This window comes from Heptranchias perlo, chromosome 22 (genome assembly GCF_035084215.1).
Source record: "Heptranchias perlo isolate sHepPer1 chromosome 22, sHepPer1.hap1, whole genome shotgun sequence".
NCBI lineage: Eukaryota > Metazoa > Chordata > Chondrichthyes > Hexanchiformes > Hexanchidae > Heptranchias > Heptranchias perlo.
Window position 1 is genome coordinate 15,620,933 of NC_090346.1, and position 25,552 is coordinate 15,646,484.

The window sequence follows — 25,552 nt, forward strand, 5'->3', positions numbered from 1 at the left end:
GGTCTAGGAAGGTAATGATCTGGGGGATTGGGAGTTAATAGATAATGTTAACAGACTAATAATAATATGTTCTATTTTATTTTCCCCTGCAGGTATTCATTGTTGTTATCATTGTTAAAATTAATTAATTAAACTTGCACAAACATCGATGATGACATAGGTATAAGGCATGTATTGCTTAATAACCGAATGACCAATAGACCCGGCTTTATCTTTGCTGTGGTGGAGTCCAACGCTTGGTGAAATTTTGAGACACGATAATATGACCATCCCAAACCATGGGCACCCCCAATTCCTCCCTTACCCCCAGTACCCGATGCCCTCCCTTGGCCTGTGGTTATCTGCCGGATTTGACCACGTGGACGAGCCACATAAAATACTCAAAATAGGCACTCATTCAATGGACCCGATCCAAGAGTGTATCAAAAATAAGTGCTGTGCGTGGGGGTTGGGTGAGGACTAGATCAGACCCAGCTAAGGTGCGATAACCTGCCCACACATGCTGCCCAGACCCATACGTGGAGAATGGGCGCTTGATTGAGATCCCAACAGGGCAGCTGGCTCCAGCATGAGTAAGCACCCTCAGGAGAGGACCGGGTAAACTTTTTAAAAAATTTGTTCATGGGATGTGGGCGTCACTGGCGAGGCCAGCATTTATTGCCCATCCCTAATTGCCCTTGAACTGATGGGTGATAAAAGGAGAAAAGTAAAAGTGACCAAGTCGATGTCTTGTTTTGCAGCCTGTATGATGAACGTCCACAAACGATGCGTATCCAACGTCCCCAGCATGTGTGGGATGGACCACACTGAGCGCAGGGGCCGCATTTTCATTAAGGCTGAGATAGTCAAAGACCTGCTCACCGTCTTGGGTAAGTGTAACGTGTTTCAGTGATCATAGCCTGCTTCGAGTCTATTTTTGACCTTCAGAGACCTGTTTACGCCGCGACTGATCTGTATCTGGAATCAGAAACCTGTTCACACCAAGACTGATCTGAATCTGGAATAAGTGCAAATAAATGTTAAAAAAAAAATCTATTTTAATATTTTAAACTCCTAGCCAGGCCTGGGTCAGTCTGACAGGGTGGCTTATTAGACCACAGAAACCAATGGAGTAATGGCGCCATCTTGCGGAACACATACATTAACGCAGCTAAACACCCTGCTGGGACGGAGCTGTGCGGGAAACACCCTGCTGGGACGGAGCAGTGCGGGAAACACCCTGCTGGGACGGAGCTGTGCGGGAAACACCCTGCTGGGATGGAGCTGTGCGGGAAACACCCTGCTGGGATGGAGCTGTGCGGGAAACACCCTGCTGGGACGGAGCTGTGCGGGAAACACCCTGCTGGGACGGAGCTGTGCGGGAAACACCCTGCTGGGACGGAGCTGTGCGGGAAACACCTGCTGGGACGGAGCTGTGCGGGAAACACCCTGCTGGGACGGAGCTGTGCGGGAAACACCCTGCTGGGACGGAGCTGTGCGGGAAACACCCTGCTGGGACGGAGCTGTGCGGGAAACACCCTGCTGGGACGGAGCTGTGCGGGAAACACCCTGCTGGGACGGAGCTGTGCGGGAAACACCCTGCTGGGACGGAGCTGTGCGGGAAACACCCTGCTGGGACGGAGCTGTGCGGGAAAACACCCTGAATTACAACAGTGACTATGCTTCAAAAGTGCTTAATTGGCTGTAAAGCGCTTTATGACATCCTGAGGATGTGAAAGGCGCTATATAATTGCAAGGTCTTTCTTCTATCTGTTGTCATTTGTATAGTGGCCATTAGAGGGGGGTACCTCATCAGTTTTGAATAGATGCTGGTGTCAGCTGCCCCTCTCTTTCCTCCCTCCACCCCCCCCCCCCCCAAGTCCAGATGTGGCAAAATACATTACACTTCACCCGTCAAATTCTGAAATGGGTTTTATGCCACCCAGGAATGAACAGGTTGTGCCTTTCACAGGAATATCAGGGGTGGGCAGTAGGTCACATTCTGGATTGCTTGCACCTAATTCGAGAGAAATATCCGTGCTCATCTTAATCCCCTCCCCTCCTCGACCCGGAGTGCTGGTAATCCCTGCCCCTGGGGGGGTGGGGTGTAGGTGCAATACAGTGGGATGTGACTTGAGCTGATGCCTATTTTTGATTGAACCAAGTTCAAACAGGAAAAACTGCTCTACAAGTGCCCTTTCATCTGTAGAGGCACCACTGATATAACATTCTGAACATGAACCCTAATCAAGACTAAACAAGCTTGCACACATACACACGTATGTATTATTTATTTATAGATAGATTTGTGTTAGTTTGACTCAGTTGGTACCGCTCTCTGCTGTGAGTCAGAAGGTTATTGCAGAGTTTGAGCACACAATCTCGGTTGACGTTCCAGGGAAATACTGAGGGGGTGTTGTATTGGGCCATTCTTCAGATGAGACATTAAACCGAGGTCCCGTCGGATTCTTCAGGTCAATGTTAAAGATCCCATTGGGTGGATTCGAAAACAGGAGGGAGATTTCCTGGAGTTCCCCTCTCAACTAATGCCTCCAGAAAACCGATTAACTGGTCAGTCACCTCATTCCTGTTGGTGGGATCTTGCTGTGCACAAATGGCTGCAGTCTGCATAACCGTTACTGCACTTTTAATTTGTTGTATGTGAAACATGTTGAATGTTCCTGAGATGTGATAAGCTGCTGTATAAATGTTAGATTTTTGCTGACGATTTCCAGCCTGTTGTGTGCCACTACCACCACCAGAGGAGGCAATAGCACCAGTTAGATGGAGGTGCTCTCTAAAATGGGGTTGGGGGAGGGAATGTGCAATTGGATCCAACTGCTCTACACAGACATCAGTAGCGCAGTTTCAATCAACAGGTGGGAATCAGAAAGCTTTCCGATCAAATCTGGAGTCAGGCAGGGCTGTCCTCTCTCCTCCATGTGTGCTGCCTCGAACCTTTTGCCGTGTCCATTAGGAGGGATGCGGGCATAAGAGGGGTGATGATCCCAGGCAGCGGAGGCACTCAGGTCAAGACCTCCCTGTACACGGATGACGTCGCCATCTTCTGCTCGGATCAGCTGTCGGTCCGCAGAATGATGAGCATCTGCGACCAGTTCGAACTGGCCTCGGGAGCCAGGGTAAATTGCAGCAAGAGCGAGGCCATATTCTTTGGGAACTGGACCGACCAATCCTTTGTCCCCTTCACCGTCAGGTCAGATTACCTGAAGGTGCTGGGGATCTGGTTCAGGGAAGCCGGGGTGTGCACCAAGAACTGGGAGGTGCATATTGCTAAAGTGAAGCAGAAACTGGGACTGTGGGATCGACGATCCATCTCGACGGTGGGTAAGAACCTGGTCATCAGGTGCGAGGTGCTATTGGTTTTGCTGTACGTGGCACAGGTCTGGCCCATACCTCACTCCTGTGCCGCGACAGTCACCCGAACCATCTTCCACTTTATCTGGAGATCAAAAATAGACCGCGTCCGCAGGGACACGATGTACAAATCTCCAGAAAAAGGGGGGAAAAATGCCGCCCTCATCCTGATGGCTACCTGTGTGTGCGGCTGCATCAAGACGTGCATAGACCCACGGTACGCAAACACAAAGTGTCACTACGTGCTAAGGTTCTATCAGTCCCCGGTGTTGCGAAGGATAGGCCTGGCCATGCTGCCATGGAACGCTCCATCCAGTTGGACCATTCCGCCCCACCTGTCCTTCATAGAAAAGTTTGTGCAGAAAAACACCTTTGACCACAAGTCGATCAGGAAGTGGTCTGCACATAACATCCTCAAGACCCTGCGGGAAAAGGAGATGGTGGATCCTGTCGGTTGGTTCCCCGAGCAGACTGTCAAAGTCATTTGGCAGAATGCCTCTCGCCAGAGCTTTCAAACAAGCACCAAGATCCTTCATGCACATCCGGCGTCTCAGTGCCACCGCACGCTGTCCCCGAGGAGGCTGCGGTGGGGATGAAAATGTCACCCATCTCCTTCTGGAATGTGCCCTTGCCCTTGCAAAGAAGGTCTGGAGAGAGATGCAGTGGTATCTGTCCAGGTTCGTCCCGAGCAACTCCATAACACAGGACTTTGTGCTCTACGGACTGTTCCTTGGGACGCACACCGAAACAAACATCAACTGCTGCTGGAAGACCATCGACTTGCTGGAAGACCATCGACTCGATGAAAGACGCCCTTTGGTCTGCCCGGAACTTGCTGGTCTTCAAGTGCAAGGAGCTGCCCTTGACAGAGTGTTGCAGACTGGCACATTCCAAGGTCTCGGACTATGTGCTGAGGGACGCACTGAGGCTGGGTGCGACCACCGCAAAGGCTCTATGGGGAAAAGCCACAGTTTAGAGCCCTCCTGCCATTGTATACTGAGGAGATAGAATCAGAGAAAAACCCCCTCGAGCTAAATGTAAAATAACAAATGAATGTAATGAAATGTACCTGTAAATAATCTGTAATCAATGAGGCACCGTAGAGTGTCATGAACTGTAATTACCATATACGATGTGTAACTATTGTTTGAATCATATTTAAACTGTACTTTATGTATTTTGCAACTGGTATAATCTGTATTGTCTACGTTTGAAATGTGCTATGGCAACTGTACTGTATATATCGTTGCAAATTTTATGAATAAAATATATTTTTGAAATAAAAAGAACAGCACGGGTTAGATACAGAGTAAAGCTCCCTCTACACTGTCCCATCAAACACTCCCAGGGCAGGTACAGCACGGGTTAGATACAGAGTAAAACTCCTTCTGCACTGTCCCGCTGACATTCCGAATAATGTGACACTAAGTCAGAGCTGGGATCACAAACTCCAAATTAATTGATTCAGCACAGGCACTATGGGCCGAATGGCCTCCTGTATAATTCTATCTTGTCAGTGATTGATGTCTGTAAAGTTACATATTCAAACTGATATGAAATGTTGACTTTTATTGAAGTAAAACATCTAAAATACTGATACTATATTGTTACAAATGATGCTTATCTTGCATTGTTCTTGTTTTAAACTTTCTGCTTCCTGCTTGAATCATATTTTTTAACAGTGAAAGAGGCTAGGAACCTGGTTCCCATGGACCCCAATGGCCTATCAGATCCATACGTGAAGCTGAAACTGATCCCCGATCCTAAAAGTGAGAGCAAGCAGAAAACCAAGACCATCAAATGCTCCCTGAACCCAGCCTGGAACGAGAGCTTCACATTGTAAGGGCATAAAACACCATGGAAACTATACAGATTATTCTAGAAACAAAGAGACTTCATTGTGTGAGCACGAGTGATATGAGGGTCAGAATAACTGGGGGGAGGGGGGAGGTGGGGAAGAGGGATCACTGACTCTGACTGTTGGAGGGAGGAAATGTGTGGATGGGGAGGAGGAGGAGTGTGGATGTGGGGAGGGAGGAGGAGTGTGGGTCGGGGGGGTGAGGAGGAGTGTGGGTGGGGGGGAGGAGGAGTGTGGGTGGGGGGGTGAGGAGGAGTGTGGGTCGGGGGGGGAGGAGGAGTGTGGGTGGGGGGTGAGGAGGAGCGTGGATGTGGGGGGGGGAGGAGGAGCGTGGATGTGGGGGGGGGAGGAGGAGTGTGGGTGGGGGGGGGAGGAGGAGTGTGGATGTGGGGGGGGGGAGGAGGAGTGTGGGTGGGGGGGGAGGAGTGTGTGTCGGGGGGAGGAGGAGTGTGGGTGGGGGGGGAGGAGGAGTGTGGGTGGGGGGGGGAGGAGTGTGTGTCGGGGGGAGGAGGAGTGTGGGTGTGGGAGGGGAGGAGGAGTGTGGGTGGGGGGGGAGGAGGAGTGTGGGTGGGGGGGGGAGGAGTGTGTGTCGGGGGGAGGAGGAGTGTGGGTGTGGGAGGGGAGGAGGAGTGTGGGTGGGGGGGGAGGAGGAGTGTGGATGTGGGGGGGGGAGGAGGAGTGTGGGTGGGGGGGTGAGGAGGAGTGTGGGTGGGGGGGGGAGGAGTGTGTGTCGGGGGGAGGAGGAGTGTGGGTGTGGGAGGGGAGGAGGAGTGTGTGTGAGGTGGGGGGGTGAGGAGGAGTGTGGGTGTGGGAGGGGAGGAGGAGTGTGTGTGAGGTGGGGGGGTGAGGAGGAGTGTGGGTGGGGGGTGAGGAGGAGTGTGTGTGGGAGTGGAGGAATATATGTGGGAGGGGAGGAGGAGTGTGTGTGAGGTGGAGGGGAGCACTGACACTGACTCTGTGTGATGGCGGGGGGATTCAGTTTTATAAACTTTATTCCCATTCTCAACCAGATATTTATCCAGCTCCTTTTTTGATCAAATTAACTAACTAACCAACAAATCAATCCACTTGATTGGTAGCCCATCCACCACCCTAAACACCCACTCCCTCCACCACCGGTGCACCGTGGCTGCAGTGTGTCTCATCCACAGGATCCACTGCAGCAACTCATCAAGGCTTCTTTGACAGCACCTCCCAAACCCGCGACGTTCACCACCTAGGAGGCCTAGGACAGCAGGTGCATGGGAACAACACCACCTTCAAGTTCCCCTCCCAGTCACATACCATCCTGACTTGGAAATATATCGGCCATTCCTTCATTGTCGCTGGGTCAAAATCCTGGAACTCCCTACCTAACAGCACTGTGGGAGCATCTTCACCTCACGGACTGCAGCGGTTCAAGAAGGTGGCTCACCACCACCTTCTCAAGGGGCAACGAGGGATGGGCAATAAATGCCGGTCTTGCTAGCAATGCCCACATCCCAAGAATGAATTAAAAAGAAACTTGGCCTCAGCTGCTTTCATTGGGATTCTGCTTCATGCCTGTTACTCAGGGACACCAGTTTAGTAATCCCCAATCTTGCGGGAGGCTTATTAACTCCAGTTATGTTGCTCCAGTTCTTTGCTCGTGGTCCAAGTCAAATACCCTGGCCTCTGTACAGTTCCTCCAATAAGTGCCTCGCTTCCCTAACTCTTGGTCTTTTTTCCCCCAACAGCAATCTAAAGGATTCTGATAAGGATCGGAGGCTTTCTATTGGAATTTGGGACTGGGATCTAACCACCAGGAATGATTTCATGGGATCCCTGTCTTTTGGGATCTCGGAGCTGCAGAAAGCTGGGGTCAATGGCTGGTAAGTGGAACATCTCCCGTCTCCGCCCCTGCCTCAGCTCATATGCTGCTGAAGCCCTCATCCATGCCTTTGTTACCTCTAGACTTGACTATTACAATGCTGTCCTGGCCGGCATCCCATCTTCCACCTCCATAAACTTGAGCTCATCCAAAACTCTGCTGTCCATATCCTAACTCACACCAAGTCCCGTTCTCCCATCATCCCAGTGCTCGCTGACCTACGTTGACTCCCAGCCTCGATTTTTAAAATTCTCATCCTTGTTTTCAAATCTCTCCGTGGCCTCGCCTCTCCATATCTCTGTAACCTCCTCCACTCCTACAACTCTCCGAGATCTCTGCGCTCCTACAGTTCTTGCCTCTTGCGCATCCCCGATTTTAATCGCTCCACCATTGGCGGCCATGCTTTTAGCTGCCTAGGCCCTAAGCTCTGGAATTCCCTCCCTAAACCTCTCCATCTCTCTACCTCTCTCTCCTCCTTTAAGACGCTCCTTAAAACCCACCTCTTTGACCAAGGTTTTTGGTCATCTGTCCTAATATCTCCTTATGTGGCTCAGTGTCAAATTTTGTTTGATAATTGCTCCTGTGAAGCACCTTGGGACGTTTTACTACGTTAAAGGCACTATATAAATGCAAGTTATTGTTTTTGACTGTTCCTTTCGCACATCATAACATTACTTTCTCTCTGTCAGAAGATGATGGGAAATGAGAAGCTTCATTTAACGTGTTATTATCAGATAATTTAGTACAGAAATGGTTCCTATTATAAGCTCGGTGGTTTGGATAACATCAGCTCCCCGAGTATCTGTAAAGTGCAGTTTAACTGCACTGGCCAGAGGGAGAGGCAGGGTTACTCTGCAGCCACCTTCCCTTCAGTCCATTAACCTGACTGCCCACTCATCAGTAAAATTAACCATAGGAACAGGAGGAGGCCATTCAGTTAGATCATGGTTGACCTGTACCTCAACTCCATTTACCTGCCTTTGGTCATACGGATTTAACTTTTAAACGATAGTGATTTAATGCGGATGTGTTAGCTCTGGGGTGTCGTGTTTCATAGTTCCCGATCTCAGTGAGGGGGGTGGGGGAAGAATGATTTCTAAATGATTCAATGTTCCCTCCCACCATGCAGCAGAGAGTTTTTCTGCTTCTGCCGTCCTCTCACCCGAAGGTAGTGACTCCTTCCTGGGCTGCAGTATCTTGGGCGTTGGCTGCCCTTTCCTGCCTCACCCAATCGGGCACACTTCATGCATTCAGTTTTTACAGGTTATTTGACCATGGGAGGGGGCTTCGGAGCCCAGCCAGATCCCCTCCTCACCTGGAATGCACACACCCGCAGTATATTTTCGTGGTGAATTTGGATGTCGTTATCTCTATGTTCTTACTCCGGCACTAAACTCTTGGTGCAGCCTCTGTAGGTGCTCTTCACCAACCATCTGTACGGGGAATGTGTAACGGTTAGCAGAGCATTTACAGCACTGCAGTGAAGAAGGGACCCTGCTCAACTCCGAGCCTCTGAAGACATGGGGTCTCAAATCAGAGCCCTGGAGCTAACATTGAATGCCCTGCAGAAATATTAAATTTAATCAGAAAATGCAGCATTAAAACTAGACTAGTTTACATTCAAGGTATATTATTAGACTTCACTCACTTTGTGAAATGTTTAAACCAAAAACTGAGATTGCTGGATTGAAGTTATATCAAAAAGGTAGGTCTCAGGCAGTTTGAAAATTAACATAAATCTCTTCTTGCACAGGTACAAGTTGCTGAGCCAGGAAGAAGGAGAATATTACAATGTGCCAGTGCCACCTGAAGAGGACATTGAAGGAAATGAGGAGCTGAGGCAGAAGTTTGAGGTGAATCACATTCCAAGAACCAGATTCAGAAGGGCAGCTGGGGGAAGTGGTTCGTATAGCAACGCACCCTGAATAAGTAACACAGGCAAAGAGAGCTGACAGCGCTGTAGATGAAATGAAAGGACAATGATGATGAAATCTTAACATTCAGCCAGTAAATCACTCCGAACCCCTCGATTAGATCCCAGCCTATAACTCACTCCCGGGTATCTGTTATTTTATACATAAACCATCAGAAGCCCTCGATTAGATCCAGCCTGTAACTCACCCCCGGGTATCTCTTCTATATATAAACCCCCCGAACCCCTCGATTAGATTCCAGTCTGTAACTCACTCTCATACTTCCATCCACTAAACTTGAGGTGGGCTCAGAGTTAGAGAAAGTGAGCTGTGACTATCTGTGAGGATGTAGGGAGACTGTGCGGGATGGTGTATTTGGAGATCAGAGGGGCCAGAAGAGGAAAGTTGAAAAGATCCCTTTTTGCAGAGCCTGTGTTGCAGGCAGTTTAAAGCTATTCTTTCAGCTGTTATTTACAGTGTGGAGAAAGACTGGTGATGGACTGTTTGTCCAATGAACCACCCAGGTGGTCAGCATTTGTTGTCCGTACTTCAGACAAATGGACTGTAAGGCCTGCGGCATTTAACTCTGCAATTAATTGAAATTCTGTTTGTGCACACATCACCCATCTCTGCCTGTCAGTCTGCTAATTAACCTTTATTTCTGTGCTCACTGTCACACACTCATCTACCCTGGTGTTGGTGCAGTGATTGCTGCCGGCTGCTCACGGCTGTTAACTCGACTGTACTCAATTCAAAGGGCGGAGGGAATGTTGGGACAGTGCAGAGAATTCTTTTCATCAGGGCCAAGGATATATTCTTCACCCTGACACTTCACTGTATCTATTGCTCCACCAGCCCCTCGCTGCTGTGGGCATATTCCAGCAAGGTTGATGTATATAGAATAACAGATACCCGGGAGTGAGTTACAGGCTGGAATCTAATCGAGGGGTTCGGGTGGTTTATAAATAGAATAACAGATACCCGGGAATGAGTTACAGGCTGGAATCCTGTTTGGGAGGGAGAGTTATGGTGAAACATTCAGGGAGGTTACACTGTTGTTGCTCGAATTCTGTGAAGAATAGAAGCAGCATTGATCGGAGGGCTCAGCTGAATGATGCTGATCAAGGGTTTGTTCACTTTAAACTGGTGTTCTCATTGACTTGTGCAACATCAGTTCTTTTGTTCTTGATTTTACCGCTTGCAATGAAATGATTGCCCTGCTGCCTATTGTGGGGTCAGCTGCATACAGCTAGCACCTCAACAGTGCACCTCTCACATCCCCATACAGTCTTACTCTAATCACTCCCAGTGGCACCCCCCAGACCCCATCAGCACTTCCTACAACGAGCATCCCAGCACCTCTCAAAGTGTGTGACCCCCAACCTCCACCATTCCCAGAGCCCCAGCACCTCCCATGCCATCCTCTCCCAAACACTCCCAGTGGTCCTCAGCTTTTCTCAAAGAGTGCATCTAACAGCCACAACTGCTCCTGGGGCCCCACACAACTCCACCCCACTCCTAATTCTCTATCCTTGGCATTGCCCAGCCAAGGCCATTGCCTGTAGTGCCTCCTGGGGCTCTGCTCCCAATTCAGCCCACTGATGTAACTGTGCCCCACTTCCCCAGTATTTTTTGGGCTCTACCTCTAGCAGTGCCCACTCTTGGAGGCTCAGCTCCAGCCCCTCCCACTTGTGGGATCCACCTTAGCATTGCCCACTCCTGTGGCTCCATCATAGCCCCTCCCACTATTCTGACTCCACCCCCAGCCGCTTTTACTCTGTGGTTCCCTCCCATGCCGGACTCTGTAATGGCCCCTCCAACTCTTGGGGCTCTGTTTAAAAACCCTTCCCACTCGGGTCTGTAATTGCCCCCCCCCCCCCCCCCACAGTTTTATTTTTAGCTGCTGTTGTATTTTATTTCCAGAGAGCTAAAATTGGGCCGGGTTGTAAGGCAGCGGAGGAGAAGAGATCCAGCTCATGGTCCAAAATTGACAACAATGGCAACCGGGATCGGATGAAGCTAACTGACTTCAACTTCTTGATGGTGCTGGGGAAAGGCAGCTTCGGGAAGGTAAGAGTCGCACTATCCACGGGCTCGGTCTCTGTTGTTGTTGTATGTGGGAAGCAGCCTGCCTGGTATACTCTCGCACCGTCTCTGCTCAACACGTTGCATGTGCCAGGAATTTTCTCCAGGGGGAATTGAACTGTTGTTGTTTCTTTTATGAATCGTTCATGGGATGTGGGCGTCGCTGGCAAGGCCAGCATTTATTGCCCATCCCTAATTGCCCTTGAGAAGGTGGTGGTGAGCCGCCTTCTTGAACCACTGCAGTCCGTGTGGTGAAGATTCTCCTACAGTGCTGTTAGGTAGGGAGTTCGAGGATTTTGACCCAGCGACGATGAAGGAACGGCGATATATTTCCAAGTCGGGATGGTGTGTGACTTGGAGGGGAACGTGCAGGTGGTGTTGTTCCCATGTGCCTGCTGCCCTTGTCCTTCTAGGTGGTAGAAAGTCGCGGGTTTGGGAGGTGCTGTCGAAGAAGCCTTGGCGAGTTGCTGCAGTGCATCCTGTGGATGGTACACACTGCAGCCACAGTGCGCCGGTGGTGAAGGGAGTGAATGTTTAGGGTGGTGGATGGGGTGCCAATCAAGCGGGCTGCTTTGTCCTGGATGGTGTCGAGCTTCTTGAGTGTTGTTGGAGCTGTACTCATCCAGGCAAGTGGACAGTATTCCATCACACTCCTGACTTGTGCCTTGCAGATGGTGGAAAGGCTTTGGGGAGTCAGGAGGTGAGTCATTCGCCACAGAATACCAAGTCTCTGACCTGCTTTTGTAGCCACAGTATTTATATGGCTGGTCCAGTTAAGCTTTTGGTCAATGGTGACCCCCAGGATGTTGTTGGTGGGGGATTCGGCGATGGTAATGCTGTTGAATGTCAAGGGGAGGTGGTTAGACTCTCTCTTGTTGGAGATGGTCATTGCCTGGCACTTGTCTGGTGCGAATGTTACTTGCCACTTATCAGCCCAAGCCTGGATGTTGTCCAGGACTTGCTGCATGCGGGCATGGACTGCTTCATTATCTGAGGAACTGCGAATGGAACTGAACACTGTGTAATCATCAGCGAACATCCCCATTTCTGACCTTACGATGGAGGGAAGGTCATTGATGAAGCAGCTGAAGATGGTTGGGCCAAGGACACTGCCCTGAGGAACTCCTGCAGCAATGTCCTGGGGCTGAGATGATTGGCCTCCAACAACCAATACCATCTTCCTTTGTGCAAGGTATGACTCCAGCCACTGGAGAGTTTTCCCCGATTCCCATTGGCTTCAATTTTACTAGAGCTCCTTGGAGCCACACTCGGTCAAATGCTGCCTTGATGTCAAGGGCAGTCAATCTGACCTCACCTCTGGAATTCAGCTCTTTTGTCCATGTTTGGACCAAGGCTGGAATGAGGACTGGAGCCGAGTGGTCCTGGCGGAACCCAAACTGAGCATCGGTGAGCAGGTTATTGGTAAGTGCCGCTTGATAGCATTGTCGACGACACCTTCCATCACTTTGCTGATGATTGAGAGTGGACTGATGGGGCGGTAATTGGCCGGATTGGATTTGTCCTGCTTTTTGTGGACAGGACATACCTGGGCAATTTTCCACATTGTCGGGTGGGTGCCAGTGTTGTAGCTGTACTGGAACAGTTTGGCTAGAGGCGTGGCTAGTTCTGGAGCACAAGTCTTCAGCACTACAGCCGGGATGTTGTCGTGGCCCATAGCCTTTGTTGTATCCAGTGCACTCAGCCATTTCTTGATATCACGTGGAGTAAATCGAATTGGCTGAAGACTGGCTTCTGTGATGGTGGGGATATCGGGAGGAGGTCGAGATGGATCATCCACTCGGCACTCCTGGCTGAATATGGTTGTAAATGCTTCAGCCTTGTCTTTTGCATTCACGTGCTGGACTCCGCCATCATTGAGGATGGGGATGTTTACAGAGCCTCCTCCTCCCGTTGGTTGTTTAATTGTCCACCACCATTCACGAGTGGATGTGGCAGGACTGCAGAGCTTTGATCTGATCCATTGGTTGTGGAATCACTTAGCTCTGTCTATAGCATGTTGCTTCCGCTGTTTAACATGTATTAGTCCTGAGTTGTAGCTTCACCAGGTTGGCGCCTCATTTTTAGGTACGCCTGGTGCTGCTCCTGGCATGCTCTTCTACACTCCTCATTGAACCAGGGTTGATCCCCTGGCTTGTTGGTAATGGTAGAGTGAGGAATATGCCGGGCCATGAGGTTACAGATTGTGCTGGAGTACAATTCTGCTTCTGCTGATGGCCCACAGCGCCTCATGGATGCCCAGTTTTGAGCTACTAGATCTGTTCTGAATCTATCTCATTTAGCACTGTTGTAATGTAGGAAACGTGTCATCAATGTGATAATGACCAGATAATCTGTTTTAGTGATGTTGGTTGAGGGATAAATATTGGCCCAGGACACTGAGGAGAACTCCCCAACTCGTCTTCGAAATAGTGCCATGGCATCGTTTGCATCCACCGGAGAGGGCAGACAGGGCCTCGGTTTATTGTCTCATCCAAAAGACTCCCTCAGTACTGCACTGCAGTGTCAGCCTAGGTTTTGTGCTCAAGTCCCTGGAGTGGAACTTGAACTCACAACCTTCTGACTTAGAGGTGAGAGTGAGACTGACTGAGCCACGGCTGACCTCCAATATGGCGGGCAGGAAGCGCAGGCTCATTAAGAGCCAGGATGCTAGATGATAAAAGACCAATGTCCATCTAGTTCTCCTCCTACCATCCCAGTAGTCGCATGATACAACATCGATTAAACCAATGAGTTGGTGAGAGGGCTGTGAGTCAGTTGCACAGAGCTGAATTTTATCTTGTTGTGCGTTCTCCGTGGTTTTATTGTCTAACAGAACATTGCCTCCTTTTGTGCACCGTAGGGTGTTTGAGCGAGTCTCTCTGATGTGTTTGCTGTTGTGTGGAGTGAGGGATACATTCTGAATTAGGTGACTGGGATCTGTCATTTGATTCATAACACCCTCTTCTCACCCTGGGGGTTTAGATCAAAATTGAATGACTAAGAGTTGGGCCTCCAGTACATCATTTACATCCACTGCAGTCGTTCCAAACAGATGGCTCAGAATTGGTGCTTGTAATCAGTTCTGTGCCCAGGAGGAGCTTGAGGTTTCTCTCTTCTAAAATCCCATTAACTCTGATCTAGAAATGAATACATTTTCACTGCCACCCAGTCTCTCACCCCTTGCATCCAGTTGTTAGCCGATAATGAGAGAAGACAAATGACCAGCCGGTTTGAGCCAGATTGTCCGGATTCAGGTTTGGTCACCCAGAAATTTTGATAATTGAAAACTGGACAGAATTTTTTTTTCATTGCAGCACAAAAATAATGACATTATGGCTAATTCAGGTGTAGGGTCCACACTACACGATGCAGGATCCTGAGCCAGGTTTATCAGATGCTACAAAGCCATCTCACAAATCTCATTCAAACCCGTTCCCTGCACTGTAAAGTTCCCTCTATATTGACCCATCAAACACTCCCAGGGCAAGTACAGCACAGGTTAGATTCAGAGTAAAGCTCCCTCTACACTGTCCCATCAAACACTCCCAGGGCAGGTACAGCACGGGTTAGATTCAGAGTAAAGCTCGCTCTACACTGTCCCATCAAACACTCCCAGGGCAGATACAACACGGGTTAGATACAGAATAAAGCTCCCTCTACACTGTCCCATCAAACACTCCCAGGGCAGTTACAGCACGGGTTAGATACAGAATAAAGCTCCCTCTACACTGTCCCATCAAACACTCCCAGGGCAGGTACAGCACGGGTTAGATACAGAGTAAAGCTCCCTCTACACTGTCCCATCAAACACTCCCAGGGCAGGTACAGCACGGGTTAGATTCAGAGTAAAGCTCGCTCTACACTGTCCCATCAAACACTCCCAGGGCAGATACAGCACGGGTTAGATACAGAATAAAGCTCGCTCTACACTGTCCCATCAAACACTCCCAGGGCAGGTACAGCACGGGTTAGATACAGAATAAAGCTCGCTCTACACTGTCCCATCAAACACTCCCAGGGCAGGTACAGCACGGGTTAGATTCAGAGTAAAGCTCTCGCTACACTGTCCCTAGAATCTATCTCGGCCCAAACAGAAAAGACCACTCTGACTTAAACACGGTGAATTTGAGCTCCCCAGCACAGTTTCCTGTGGACTCTCCAAAGCTCATTTAAAATTACAAAAATAAATTGCGCACCAAGGCTAGCATTTTATTCGTTCCATGAACAGGTTGAACTCTAGTATAGAGCTTCTCCCAATATCACAAAATATCTATGGCCACAACAGTAAATGGAGAAAATTCATGGCAGCTGCTCTGTGAGAGGGGACTGTGTGAAGTGAGAGGGGACTGTAACAACTAATATGGAGAGTGTTATGTTGTGTTGTGTATTATTGTATTGGTTGGTGTGGTGTGTTGTACTATTGTATTGTGTGGTCTGTTTTGGTATGCATTGTTGTCTTACTGTTGTGTTGTGTTGTATCATGTGTTGTATTGTCTTGGTGCTATATTGCATTGTGTTTGGTTGTGAGTCATTGTGTTATTTTGTTGTGTGGTGTGTCGTGTTGTTGTCTTCTATGATTTGTTATGTTGTGTATTGTTGTGTTGTTCAGTGTTATTGTTATGTTGCACTATTGTTTTGTGGTCTGCTGTGTTCTGTAACCCTTCTGTGTATAGGCTGGATATTACACATAGTCATTAACACAGCCCACGCTCTCCATTGTGCCACATCCTTCTCACTAAGGTCCCCTGTGTTGTCACCTCCCACCGAACTTTCCTCTTTATGGTGCTCCCAATAACACTCAGATTGTGTAGCTCCCCTTGGTGTCTCAGTGAGCAAAGGTGCTGCCTAGTGTGGCATAGAACCACACAGCCCAGCAAGTCCCAGGTTTGATCCTTGGTCCGTATTGCATTAGCCTCCATGAGAGTAAGGGCAGCAGAACAGATGCTACAATCTTGGTACTCCTAGGTTAAAAAAGTCAAGCAAGATTCCAGCTGCTGGTCACTATTTAGAAATCCACGCTGGAAAGTTTCAGATGGGTGGATGTTAAGTAAAGACAAATTTGAGCTCAGCTGTGAGGTCTTCCACTGCTGAAACCTTTGCTGACACTCACAATGGAGCCTGTCCAGTGTGTGAGTACTGAGCAATGAGCTGGTACCCATGGGGTAGGGCGGAGGGAGGAAGATGATTGGCAACATTAGAGGTGTCTTTTCAATTAATTCCTCAGCGCAAGTGGTGTTAGCCAGCAGCGTCCAACAAGGACTCAGTTTGTGTGTGTGCTCTCTCTGTGCCTTGCAGGTGATGCTGGCTGAAAGGAAGGGCACTGACGAGCTGTACGCCATCAAAATCCTGAAGAAGGATGTGGTAATCCAGGATGATGATGTGGAGTGCACCATGGTGGAGAAGAGAGTGCTAGCTGCTCCCGGCAAGCCCCAGTTCCTGACCCAACTCCACTCCTGCTTCCAGACAATGGTAAGTTGGGGAGACAGCGGGAAGTACAGCTGCCGTTACTATCTTCATTAAGTTGTCGTCACACTCCCTCCACTGTGTGAGTGAAGATTTTGACTGCCACTCCCCGCCCCCCCCCCCCCACCCCATTAAACAGCTGGGAGTAAACCACAGAGGCCTGGATCCCCAACACTGCAGGGGCAGGTTTACATTCTGTTCTCCAAAACCCAGTGAGCTCCCGTTCCTAGCCCCATATCCGGGGCTAATGCCAAACAAAGGCCAGATTTCTCCACACAGGACGACAGGGAAAATGGAGGAGTCGTTTCCCCTTCCCCCGCCCCAGACATGTCACGAGCTCGGGAAGTTTCACCGAGTTTTGGGATCATCGTCACATCATCAAACTGCAAACGGGCGTGGGATAGGTCGAAACCTTCAGAGTTTGTACATGACACTGACCTCATTCCTGTCCCCTGCCTCATTCTGCGCGCAGATGTCACGGTTCGGGTGGGGTGACTGCTGGCTGTTACCCCTCTATATGGTCTTATTGCTTTAATACAGGAAATTGCTTATCATTCCCCCCCCCCCTTGTAATATGGTCTCTGGTTCCCCACATTCCTTGTTTCTTGTTGATTTTTATCTCCTCCAATGTTTGAGGCGATGGAGGGAAAGTTACCCAGCAGACTCAGCATTAACTCATGTTATCGAAGTTTCACACATCACATGATCCATTACACCTGCTAAAATATAAGCATTAGAGGAGAAAGGAACTCAAGGTGTAATGGACCGGTACCATCACAGGCAACAGTGCCCGTTCATATAAACTAGCAGAGGAATGTCATATAAACGTGTTCAATGTTCATTCACTAATATTGGCAACAGTCATTCTAGGCTGACAGCTAGTAGTACAAGGGGTGTGTGAATCACACCCTGAACGATACACAGCTCCCTACAGCCAAGTGGTGCAGGGAGGACGCAGTACTGTGCTTCTGCGAATGACATAACTCAACACTCACTAAAAACCCAAACTAATATAAAACAAGCACTGGAAAAATTGTGAGTTTGCAATTGATTTCAGAGATGGAGTTAAGATGGCAGTGGCAGTGAATCACTCAATTGTTGCCATCAGTTATTGCTAACATTACACACACATACACTTCATTAAAGTGGAAACACAACAACTCATTTACATCAGAGCTGCTTCTAACCAGCATCAAATTAATCCGCTTAATCAGCTGCAAAATGACCTTGAACAAATCCCACTCTCCAGTGGCTGCAGCCTGGGTAATTAACCAATCCATCTTCCTTGATCCTTGGCCTGTTGCAACGCGTTTCAAAGGGTCTGCGTGTCAAACCAGAACAATCCGGTGCTTCACATAAAGCCTCTTAACACATATTCTGGTTTGTATGAAAAGTACATTTCAAACCAGTTATTAATAGCATTGTTTTGAGTTGTGTGATCACTATGGAAACAATTTTCAGTATAATAAACTGAGAAGATGCAAAGTCTGACTATTGTGATCGTTTTATCTACATAATGACAGCACATTTGAAGCAAATAAATGCTTTGCTGCTGACTCTCATTTTGTAGGTTTCCAGGTTGGCTACAGTGAGGTCTCCACATTGGGTCCATGAATATAATATACCCCATTTCCCCACACCCCCCCATACAACAGAGTCAGAAACTCCAAGGGTGACCCTATTTATGGCCTAGTTTGGTTAAACCTGTGCCTGGATAAATGAAACAGATCAGAAGATACTGGTTCCTTTGCCTGATGCTGAGGGAAGTGCTGTAATTGGCCCCAGCACTCCTGAATAACGAGGTGAAAAGTTAACTGTGATTGCGAGAATAGAACTAGGGGTCATCGTCTCAGGATAAGGAGTTGGCCATTTAGGACCAAGATGAGGAAAAATTTCTTCACTCAGAGGGTTGTGAATCTTTGGAATTCTCTACCCCAGAGGGCTGTGGATGCTCAGTCGTTGAGTATCATTTACTCCATAGGACGCTGAGGATCCAATGGAGTAAATTTAAACACTGCATTACTGGGTTTCTGCCACCAGGGGGACCTCTGTAGCGCTCACCAGGGGGACCTCTGGTGGCCGAACCCCAGTACTTCATCATTCCAATTCACAGCAGGACCTGGCGAGTTGTCAAGGCTCGAACCTTAACTAGTGCTAGAAATAAGGGTCATTTTATTTTTACTCTTGTCTTTGGACAAGAGTAGTCTTTACATTTATATTCTCCAGGCAATAACAGTAGGGGACTTAAACTATCCTAACATCAACTGGGATTCAAACCGTGTGATGGCACAGAGGGCGCAAAATTCTTGATTGGTGTCTAGGAGAACTTTTTAGCCAGTACGTGACAAGCCCAACAAGAGGGGATGCAATTCTAGATTTAGTTCTGGGAAATGAAGATGGGGCAAGCTGGTGAAGTGACAGTGGGTGACCATATTGGGGATAGTGACCACAATTAAGTTAGTTTTAGCATTATTATGGAAAAGGACAGAGTTAAATCAGGAGTAAACGTTTTAAATTGGGGGAAGGCAAATTTTACAGAACTAAGACGTGATTTGGTAGAAATGGACTGGACACAACTAATGAGGAGAAATCAGTGGGAGGCACTAAAAAGTGAAATTCTACGGGTACAATGCAGACACGTCCCCTCAAAGAAAAAGGGTGGCATTGCCAAATTTAGAGCCCCCTGGTTGTCTAGAAGTATACGGGGTAAGATAAAGCAGAAAAAGAAAGCTTATGACTCTCACAGAAAACTAAATACTGCAGAAAGCCTAGAGAAGTATAGAAAGTACAGGGATGACGTAAAAAAGGAAATAAGGAAAGCAAAGAGAGAGCGTGAAAAAATATTAGCTAGTAAGATTATAGAAAACCCAAAGATGTTTTATCAGTACATTAAGAACAAGAGGATAGCTAAGGAAAAGGTGGAACCTATCAGGGATGATAAGGGTAACTTGTGTGTAGAAGCAGAGGATGTGGGTAGGGTTTTAAATGAATATTTTGTCTCCGTATTCACAAAGGAAAGGGATGATCCGGACATAGTAGTTCAAGAGGAGAGGTGTGAAATATTGGATAAGGTAAACATAACGAGAGAGGAAGTACTAGAGGGACTGGAATCCTTGAAAGTTGATAAGTCACCAGGGCCGGATGGATTGTTTCCTAGGCTATTGAAGGAAGCCAGGGAGGAAATAGCGGATGCTCTTAGGATCATTTTCCAATCCTCACTAGATATAGGGGAGGTACCGGAGGATTGGAAGACTGCAAACGTAGTACCATTGTTTAAAAAGGGTACGAGGGAAAGGCCAAACAATTATAAGCCGGTCAGTCTTACCTCGTGGTGGGTAAACTAATAGAATCAATATTGAGAGATAGGATAAACTGTCACTTGGAAAGGCATGGTTTAACCAGGGATAGTCAGCATGGATTTGTTCAGGGAAGGTGATACCTTACAAATCTGATTGAATTCTTCGAGGAAGTGACAAGGAGGATTGATGAGGGTAGTGCAGTGGATGTTATCTACATGGATTTTAGTAAGGCATTTGACAAGGTCCCACATGGCAGACTGGTCAGAAAGGTAAAAGCCCATGGGATACAGGGAAATGTGGTGAATTGGATCCAAAATTGTCTCAGTAACAGGAAAGAAAGGGTAAAAGTCAATGGATATCTTTGCGAATGGAAATCCGTTTCCAGTGGTGTGCCACAGGGCTCAGTGTTAGGTCCCTTGCTGTTTATGGTATATATTAATGATTTGGACTTGAATGAAGGGGGCATGATTGGCAAATTTGCAGACGACACAAAAATTGGCTGTGTAGTTGATAGTGAAGAGGATAGCTGTAGAATCCAAGAAGATATCAATGGGTTGGTGGAGTGGGTGGAAAAGTGGCAAATGGAGTTCAACCCGGAGAAGTGTGAGGTAATGCACTTAGGGAGGGCAAACAGTAAAAGGGAATATGCAGTAAACGGGAATATATTGAGAGGGGCAGAGGAAGTGAGAGACCTTGGAGTGCATGTGCACAGGTTCCTGAAGGTGGCAGTACAGGTAGATAAGGTTGTGAAGAAAGCATACGGAATGCTCTGTGTTATTAGCCGAGGTATAGATTACAAAAGCAGGGATGTAATGATGGAGCTGTATAAAACGCTGGTGAGGCCACAGCTGGAGTATTGTGCGCAGTTCTGGTCACCACATTACAGGAAGAAACTAATTGCTCTGGAGAGAGTACAGAGAAGATTTACAAGAATGTTGCCAGGGCTTGAAAATTGCAGCTACGAGGAGAGATTGGATAGGCTGGGGTTGTTTTCCTTGGAGCAGAGGAGGCTGAGGGGTGACTTGATTGAGGTGTACAAAATTATGAGGGGCTCAGCTGGAGTAGACAGGAAGTACCTGTTTCCCCTAGCGGAGAGTTCAAGAACTAGAGGACATAGATTTAAGCTGATTGGCGGAAGGATTAGAGAGGACATGAGGAAAAACCTTTTTACCCAGAGGGTGGTGGGTGTATGGAATTCGCTGCCCGAATTGGTGGTAGAGGCAAGGACCCTCAACTCTTTTAAAAAGTACCTTTTTTTTTATTATGGGATGTGGGCGTCGCTGGCGAGGCCAGCATTTATTGCCCATCCCTAATTGCCCTTGAGAAGGTGGTGGTGAGCCACCTTCTTGAACCGCTGCAGTCCGTGTGGTGAAGGTTCTCCCACAGTACTGTTAGGAAGGGAGTTCCACGATTTTGACCCAGCGACAATGAAGGAACGGAACTGGACCTGCACCTAAAGTGTTGTAAGCTGCAGGGCTACGGACCGGGTGCTGGAAGGTGGGATTAGAATGGGCACCTGGTTGTTCTTCGAGCCGGCGCGGACACGATGGGCCGAATGGCCCCCTTCTGTGCTGTATCTTTTCCATGGTTCTAGAAGAAGCGGTAGAAAGTGTAAGAGAAAGCTATTATAATTCACCAAGGATATGCACATGGGTGTTTGACAAAATGTTATGTTGTTAAGTTTCCTTTTTTTATAACGGCGCATAAAATTTAATGATTTGCACCACTTCCCCGTCTTGCCCATTATTGTGACCCGAGTACCAATTCGCCCTTTCAGTTGCTTCATTGAATAAAATGGGCCTATACTCTCTGGAGTTTAGAAGAATGAGAGGTGAACTAATTGAAACATATAAGATTCTGAGCGGGCTTGACAGGGTAGATGCTGAGAGGCTGTTACCCCTGGCTGGAGAGTCTAGAACTAGGGGCCATAGTGTCAAGATAAGGGGTCAGCCATTTAGGTCTGATGAGAAATTTCTTCACTCAGAGGGTTGTGAATCTTTGGAATTCTCTCTCTCTATGATTCTATCATTCTGTAAAAGTCCAGTGAATAGGTTTGGAAAGAAACATTCAAAGTGACTCCATGATTTGTGGAAGTGCCTTCACCTTTATACAATGGATTGTGGCTGATTTATACTCCGTCCACTCTCCTGGTTTAACCCTATCTCCTGTTTCAGTGCTCTTTGGTTCACAGTGTTACAAAAAAATAGAGAAAAAAGTTCAGACTGAGGCTGGTAATTGGGGCAGTGAATGCTGAAGGTGCCACAATGTGTTGTGTTGTAAAGTTCTGTATAAATTTGTGTTAAGCTTTACCTTCCATGTAGACAATTATTGTCACTGTCTCTTTATTCCCCCATCAGGAGCGTTTGTACTTTGTAATGGAATACGTTAATGGAGGTGACCTCATGTACCAGATTCAGCAGGTGGGCAGATTCAAGGAACCCCACGCTGTGTAAGTATCTGGCTCAGTGCAGAATTCCCCTTCCCTCTCCATTTCAGTAAGGCTCTTCCTCAGAAGTAGATCCCACGATTCGTTTAGTTTTACCAAACAGTCAGTGTCCCATGTCAAAGTCCTTTCTGTATTGAATGCACTGGACGGATTCCATTGAGCTTTAATTGCGATGCAACTACAGACTTAAAGCATCACATTGTGAACCACACATGCTATTCTATGAAGTGTTTTTTTCATATGAGTTGTGCCATCGAGTCCCAGTCTCTTGTTCCCAGCTCTTGATTTCTTGCTCCCCTCTCTCCAGCTCCTGTTCCCCACTCCCTTCTGCCCAGCAGCTAGTCTTCCACTCCCCTCTCTCAGGTTCCTACTCCCATCTGTGCACAAGTAATCCAGAAGTCTGGACTAATAATCCAAAGAACGTGAGTTCAGAACCCACCGTGGGCAGTTTGAGAATTTGAATTGAGTTTTAAATTTTTTTTTTAAATCTAGAAATAAAAAGCTGGTATCTATAAAAGTGACCATGAAGCTGTCAGATTGTCATAAAAATCTAACTGGTTCACTAATGTCTGTAAGGGAAGGAAACCTGCTGTCCTTACCCGGTCTGGGCCTATATGTGACTCCAGTCTCACATCAACGTGGTTGACTCTTAATCACCCTCTGAAGCGGCCTAGCAAACCACTCCGTTATCTTCTCAGGGCAACCAGGGATGAGCAATAAATGCCAGCCTTGCCAGCAACACCCACATCCTGAGAATGATTTTTAAAAAGTTAGTGCACATTAAAGACAAATGTATGGCTTTCCTGGAGCCACAGTGGCCTGGGAGTGCCCGGCCTAGGAGTGTCTATCTTGCACAATCACTTACACTATTGTCTGTCATTTTTAGGTTCTATGCAGCTGAGATTGCTGTCGGTCTGTTCTTTCTCCACAGTCGGGGCATCGTTTACAGGTAGGTGTGGCGGCAGCTCGCTCCAGAGAGACAGTATGACAGATCGAGCCATTACTGACTGCTGCAAATTGATAGTTAAGCCAAAAAAGTGTGCTAGTCATCACTAATAATGGTCTATAATAATAAAAACAGAAAATGCTGGAAATACTCAGCAAGTGAGGCAGCATCTGTGAAGAAAGAAACAGAGTTAACGTTTCAGGTCGATGACCTTTCCTCAGAACTGGAAAAAGTTAAAGATTGAACAGTTTTTAAGCAAGTACAGAGCTGGGGGAGAGGAGGAAAGAATAAACGGGAAGGTCTGTAATAGGGTGGAGGGCAGGAGTGATTAAATAACAAAAGGGATGATGGTGCAAGGCAAGGAAGAGGGTGGTAATAGAACAAGTAGAGAAACAAAAGATATGTCTAGAGGAGCTGTAAATGGCAACAGCAGAACCATTACCAGCACCTGCTGTCTGGAAAGAATGGGAGCAGTGGTTATGATCTGGAGTTATTTAAATCACTGTTGAGTCCGGAAGGTTATAAAGTGCCTAAACGAAAGATGAGGTGCTGTTCCTCGAGCTTCCGTTAAGCTTCAATAGAACAGTGTAAGAGGCTGAGGACAGAGAAATCAGATTGGGAATGGGATGGAGAATTAAAATGGCAAGCGACCGGGAGGTCAGCGTCAGGCTTGTGGACTGAGTGGAGCTGTTCAGCAAAGCAATCACCCAATCACTAATGGTCTATTCAACTAGTAATCCTCAGGGGCCAGGGGCTGCAGTTGGGCTGTTGAATATTAGCAGGTATCAGTGACTGTGAATCTTGATGGGCATTTGACATTCACAGAGTCAAAACGGATAAAGTAAATGGCTCTTCCCAATCCCTCCCCCTGACCCCACATATTTGGGACTGTTTAGAAGAGACTTATTTATGTCTCTCCTCCTTAGCTTTTATAAAAAAGCCCCACCAAAAGTTGCTGAATGCCAACTGGTGCCTGTGTCCAGTCGTGTCCCTCCCATCAGTCACTGAACAGTTACCAACGTACTGTGGTTGACGGGCATGTGGATCAGATTGACAGATATTTCACATCAAGCTGGCAGCACAACCCTTAACTTCTATCTGTATGTCTGTGACCAGCTGTCAGCTCAAGCTCTCACAGAGCTTCAGGCTTCAGCTGAACAAAGTAGAAGAGGATGAGTGTAATATGGACCTGTTTCTGGCTGGGGCAGAGATCACTTCGTGCAAGGGGTAGGTACTCGGTGATAGAAATTAGGTTCAATGTGGTCTCCTGGACTAATTTCAATCGCCTAAAGGGGTCGGCGAGGAATTTTCCAAATATTTTTCCCTAAGAGGCCTGGGTTTTTAATTTGCTTTTTCACCTCTCCCAGGAGATTACATGGCTTCAGGTGGGGTGGGGAGTGTCTGTATTGTGATGCATGGGGCATCACAACTGTATGGGACAGGCTGGACGAACCACTTGGTCTTTTCCAGTCCGTCATTTTTGTATGTTCATATGATGTACACAGAGACACAGGTATATAAAATACATATATTATAATATACACACAGACAACAGTATATTTTATATAATATATAGTTAAGAATTTGATGTCTGCGCACACTTCCTTTCTGCACCACTTGACATCCTGTTGTTACATTTTTGAGGCACTTTTTGTGTCAACTTATTCCATTATAAATTCCTCTCCTCATTTATTATGGATTTTGCTTATGTAAACTTTGTCACACTGCGCAGTTATGGCTGGTTTTTATCTCCAGTCATTTTTCCTTGCTTTTAAATTTTGATTTATATGTTTATATATTAGTTTTATATTTCTTTTTCATCTAGCTTTCAGCCTTTTCATGATTGTTCCTCCCATCTTCAAGCCAGTATATCAGGCCCACTCTGTTTCTCCCCAGTCCCCTGCCTCTTCCCTAATGTTTCAGTAACTAGTGAGTCTGCTTCCTGACCCCCCACACTCTAAGACTATTAGTGAGCCTCCTGCTGTCACGCTCTACCCCAGCTCCTTGCTGCTCCCTGTGGTCACCCAGCTACCCACCCACCCGCTTGTTCTCCACTGCGTCTGTTCAATGTCACCCACCGATTGGCTACTGGCCCGATGTACAAAATATCCCCACGCAGCTCAGAGCTTCCACGGCCTAATCTTGACCGTTCTCGGCCCAGTCTTGTCCATTCTTGGCCCTCGTCAATGCTCACCTCACTGCCCATCGCTGCTACTGCTAGAAAGACCATTCTTGGCGACCAGCACTCCTCATTCTTGCAGACCAGCCGATCCCACGGCCCCTTCGAGAGAAGTTGGAGAAATCTTTTAGTTTATATGGGCCAGATTCTCCTCCACAAT

The 25,552-nt window shown here is 47.6% G+C and overlaps 1 protein-coding gene across 2 annotated transcripts in view; it reads left to right on the top strand.

Annotated features, from left to right (window-relative positions):
• prkcba (protein kinase C, beta a) overlaps positions 1–25,552 on the top strand; it is a 185,635-nt gene that overhangs the window by 127,919 nt on the left and 32,164 nt on the right. For both annotated transcript variants that reach the window (XM_068003013.1, XM_068003012.1), the window contains exons 5-12: positions 741–869; positions 5,037–5,193; positions 6,928–7,062; positions 8,815–8,914; positions 10,898–11,044; positions 16,355–16,528; positions 22,179–22,270; positions 23,154–23,216. In XM_068003013.1, coding sequence (XP_067859114.1) covers positions 741–869; positions 5,037–5,193; positions 6,928–7,062; positions 8,815–8,914; positions 10,898–11,044; positions 16,355–16,528; positions 22,179–22,270; positions 23,154–23,216 — 997 coding nt within the window. The remainder of the gene's footprint in view (positions 1–740; positions 870–5,036; positions 5,194–6,927; positions 7,063–8,814; positions 8,915–10,897; positions 11,045–16,354; positions 16,529–22,178; positions 22,271–23,153; positions 23,217–25,552) is intronic.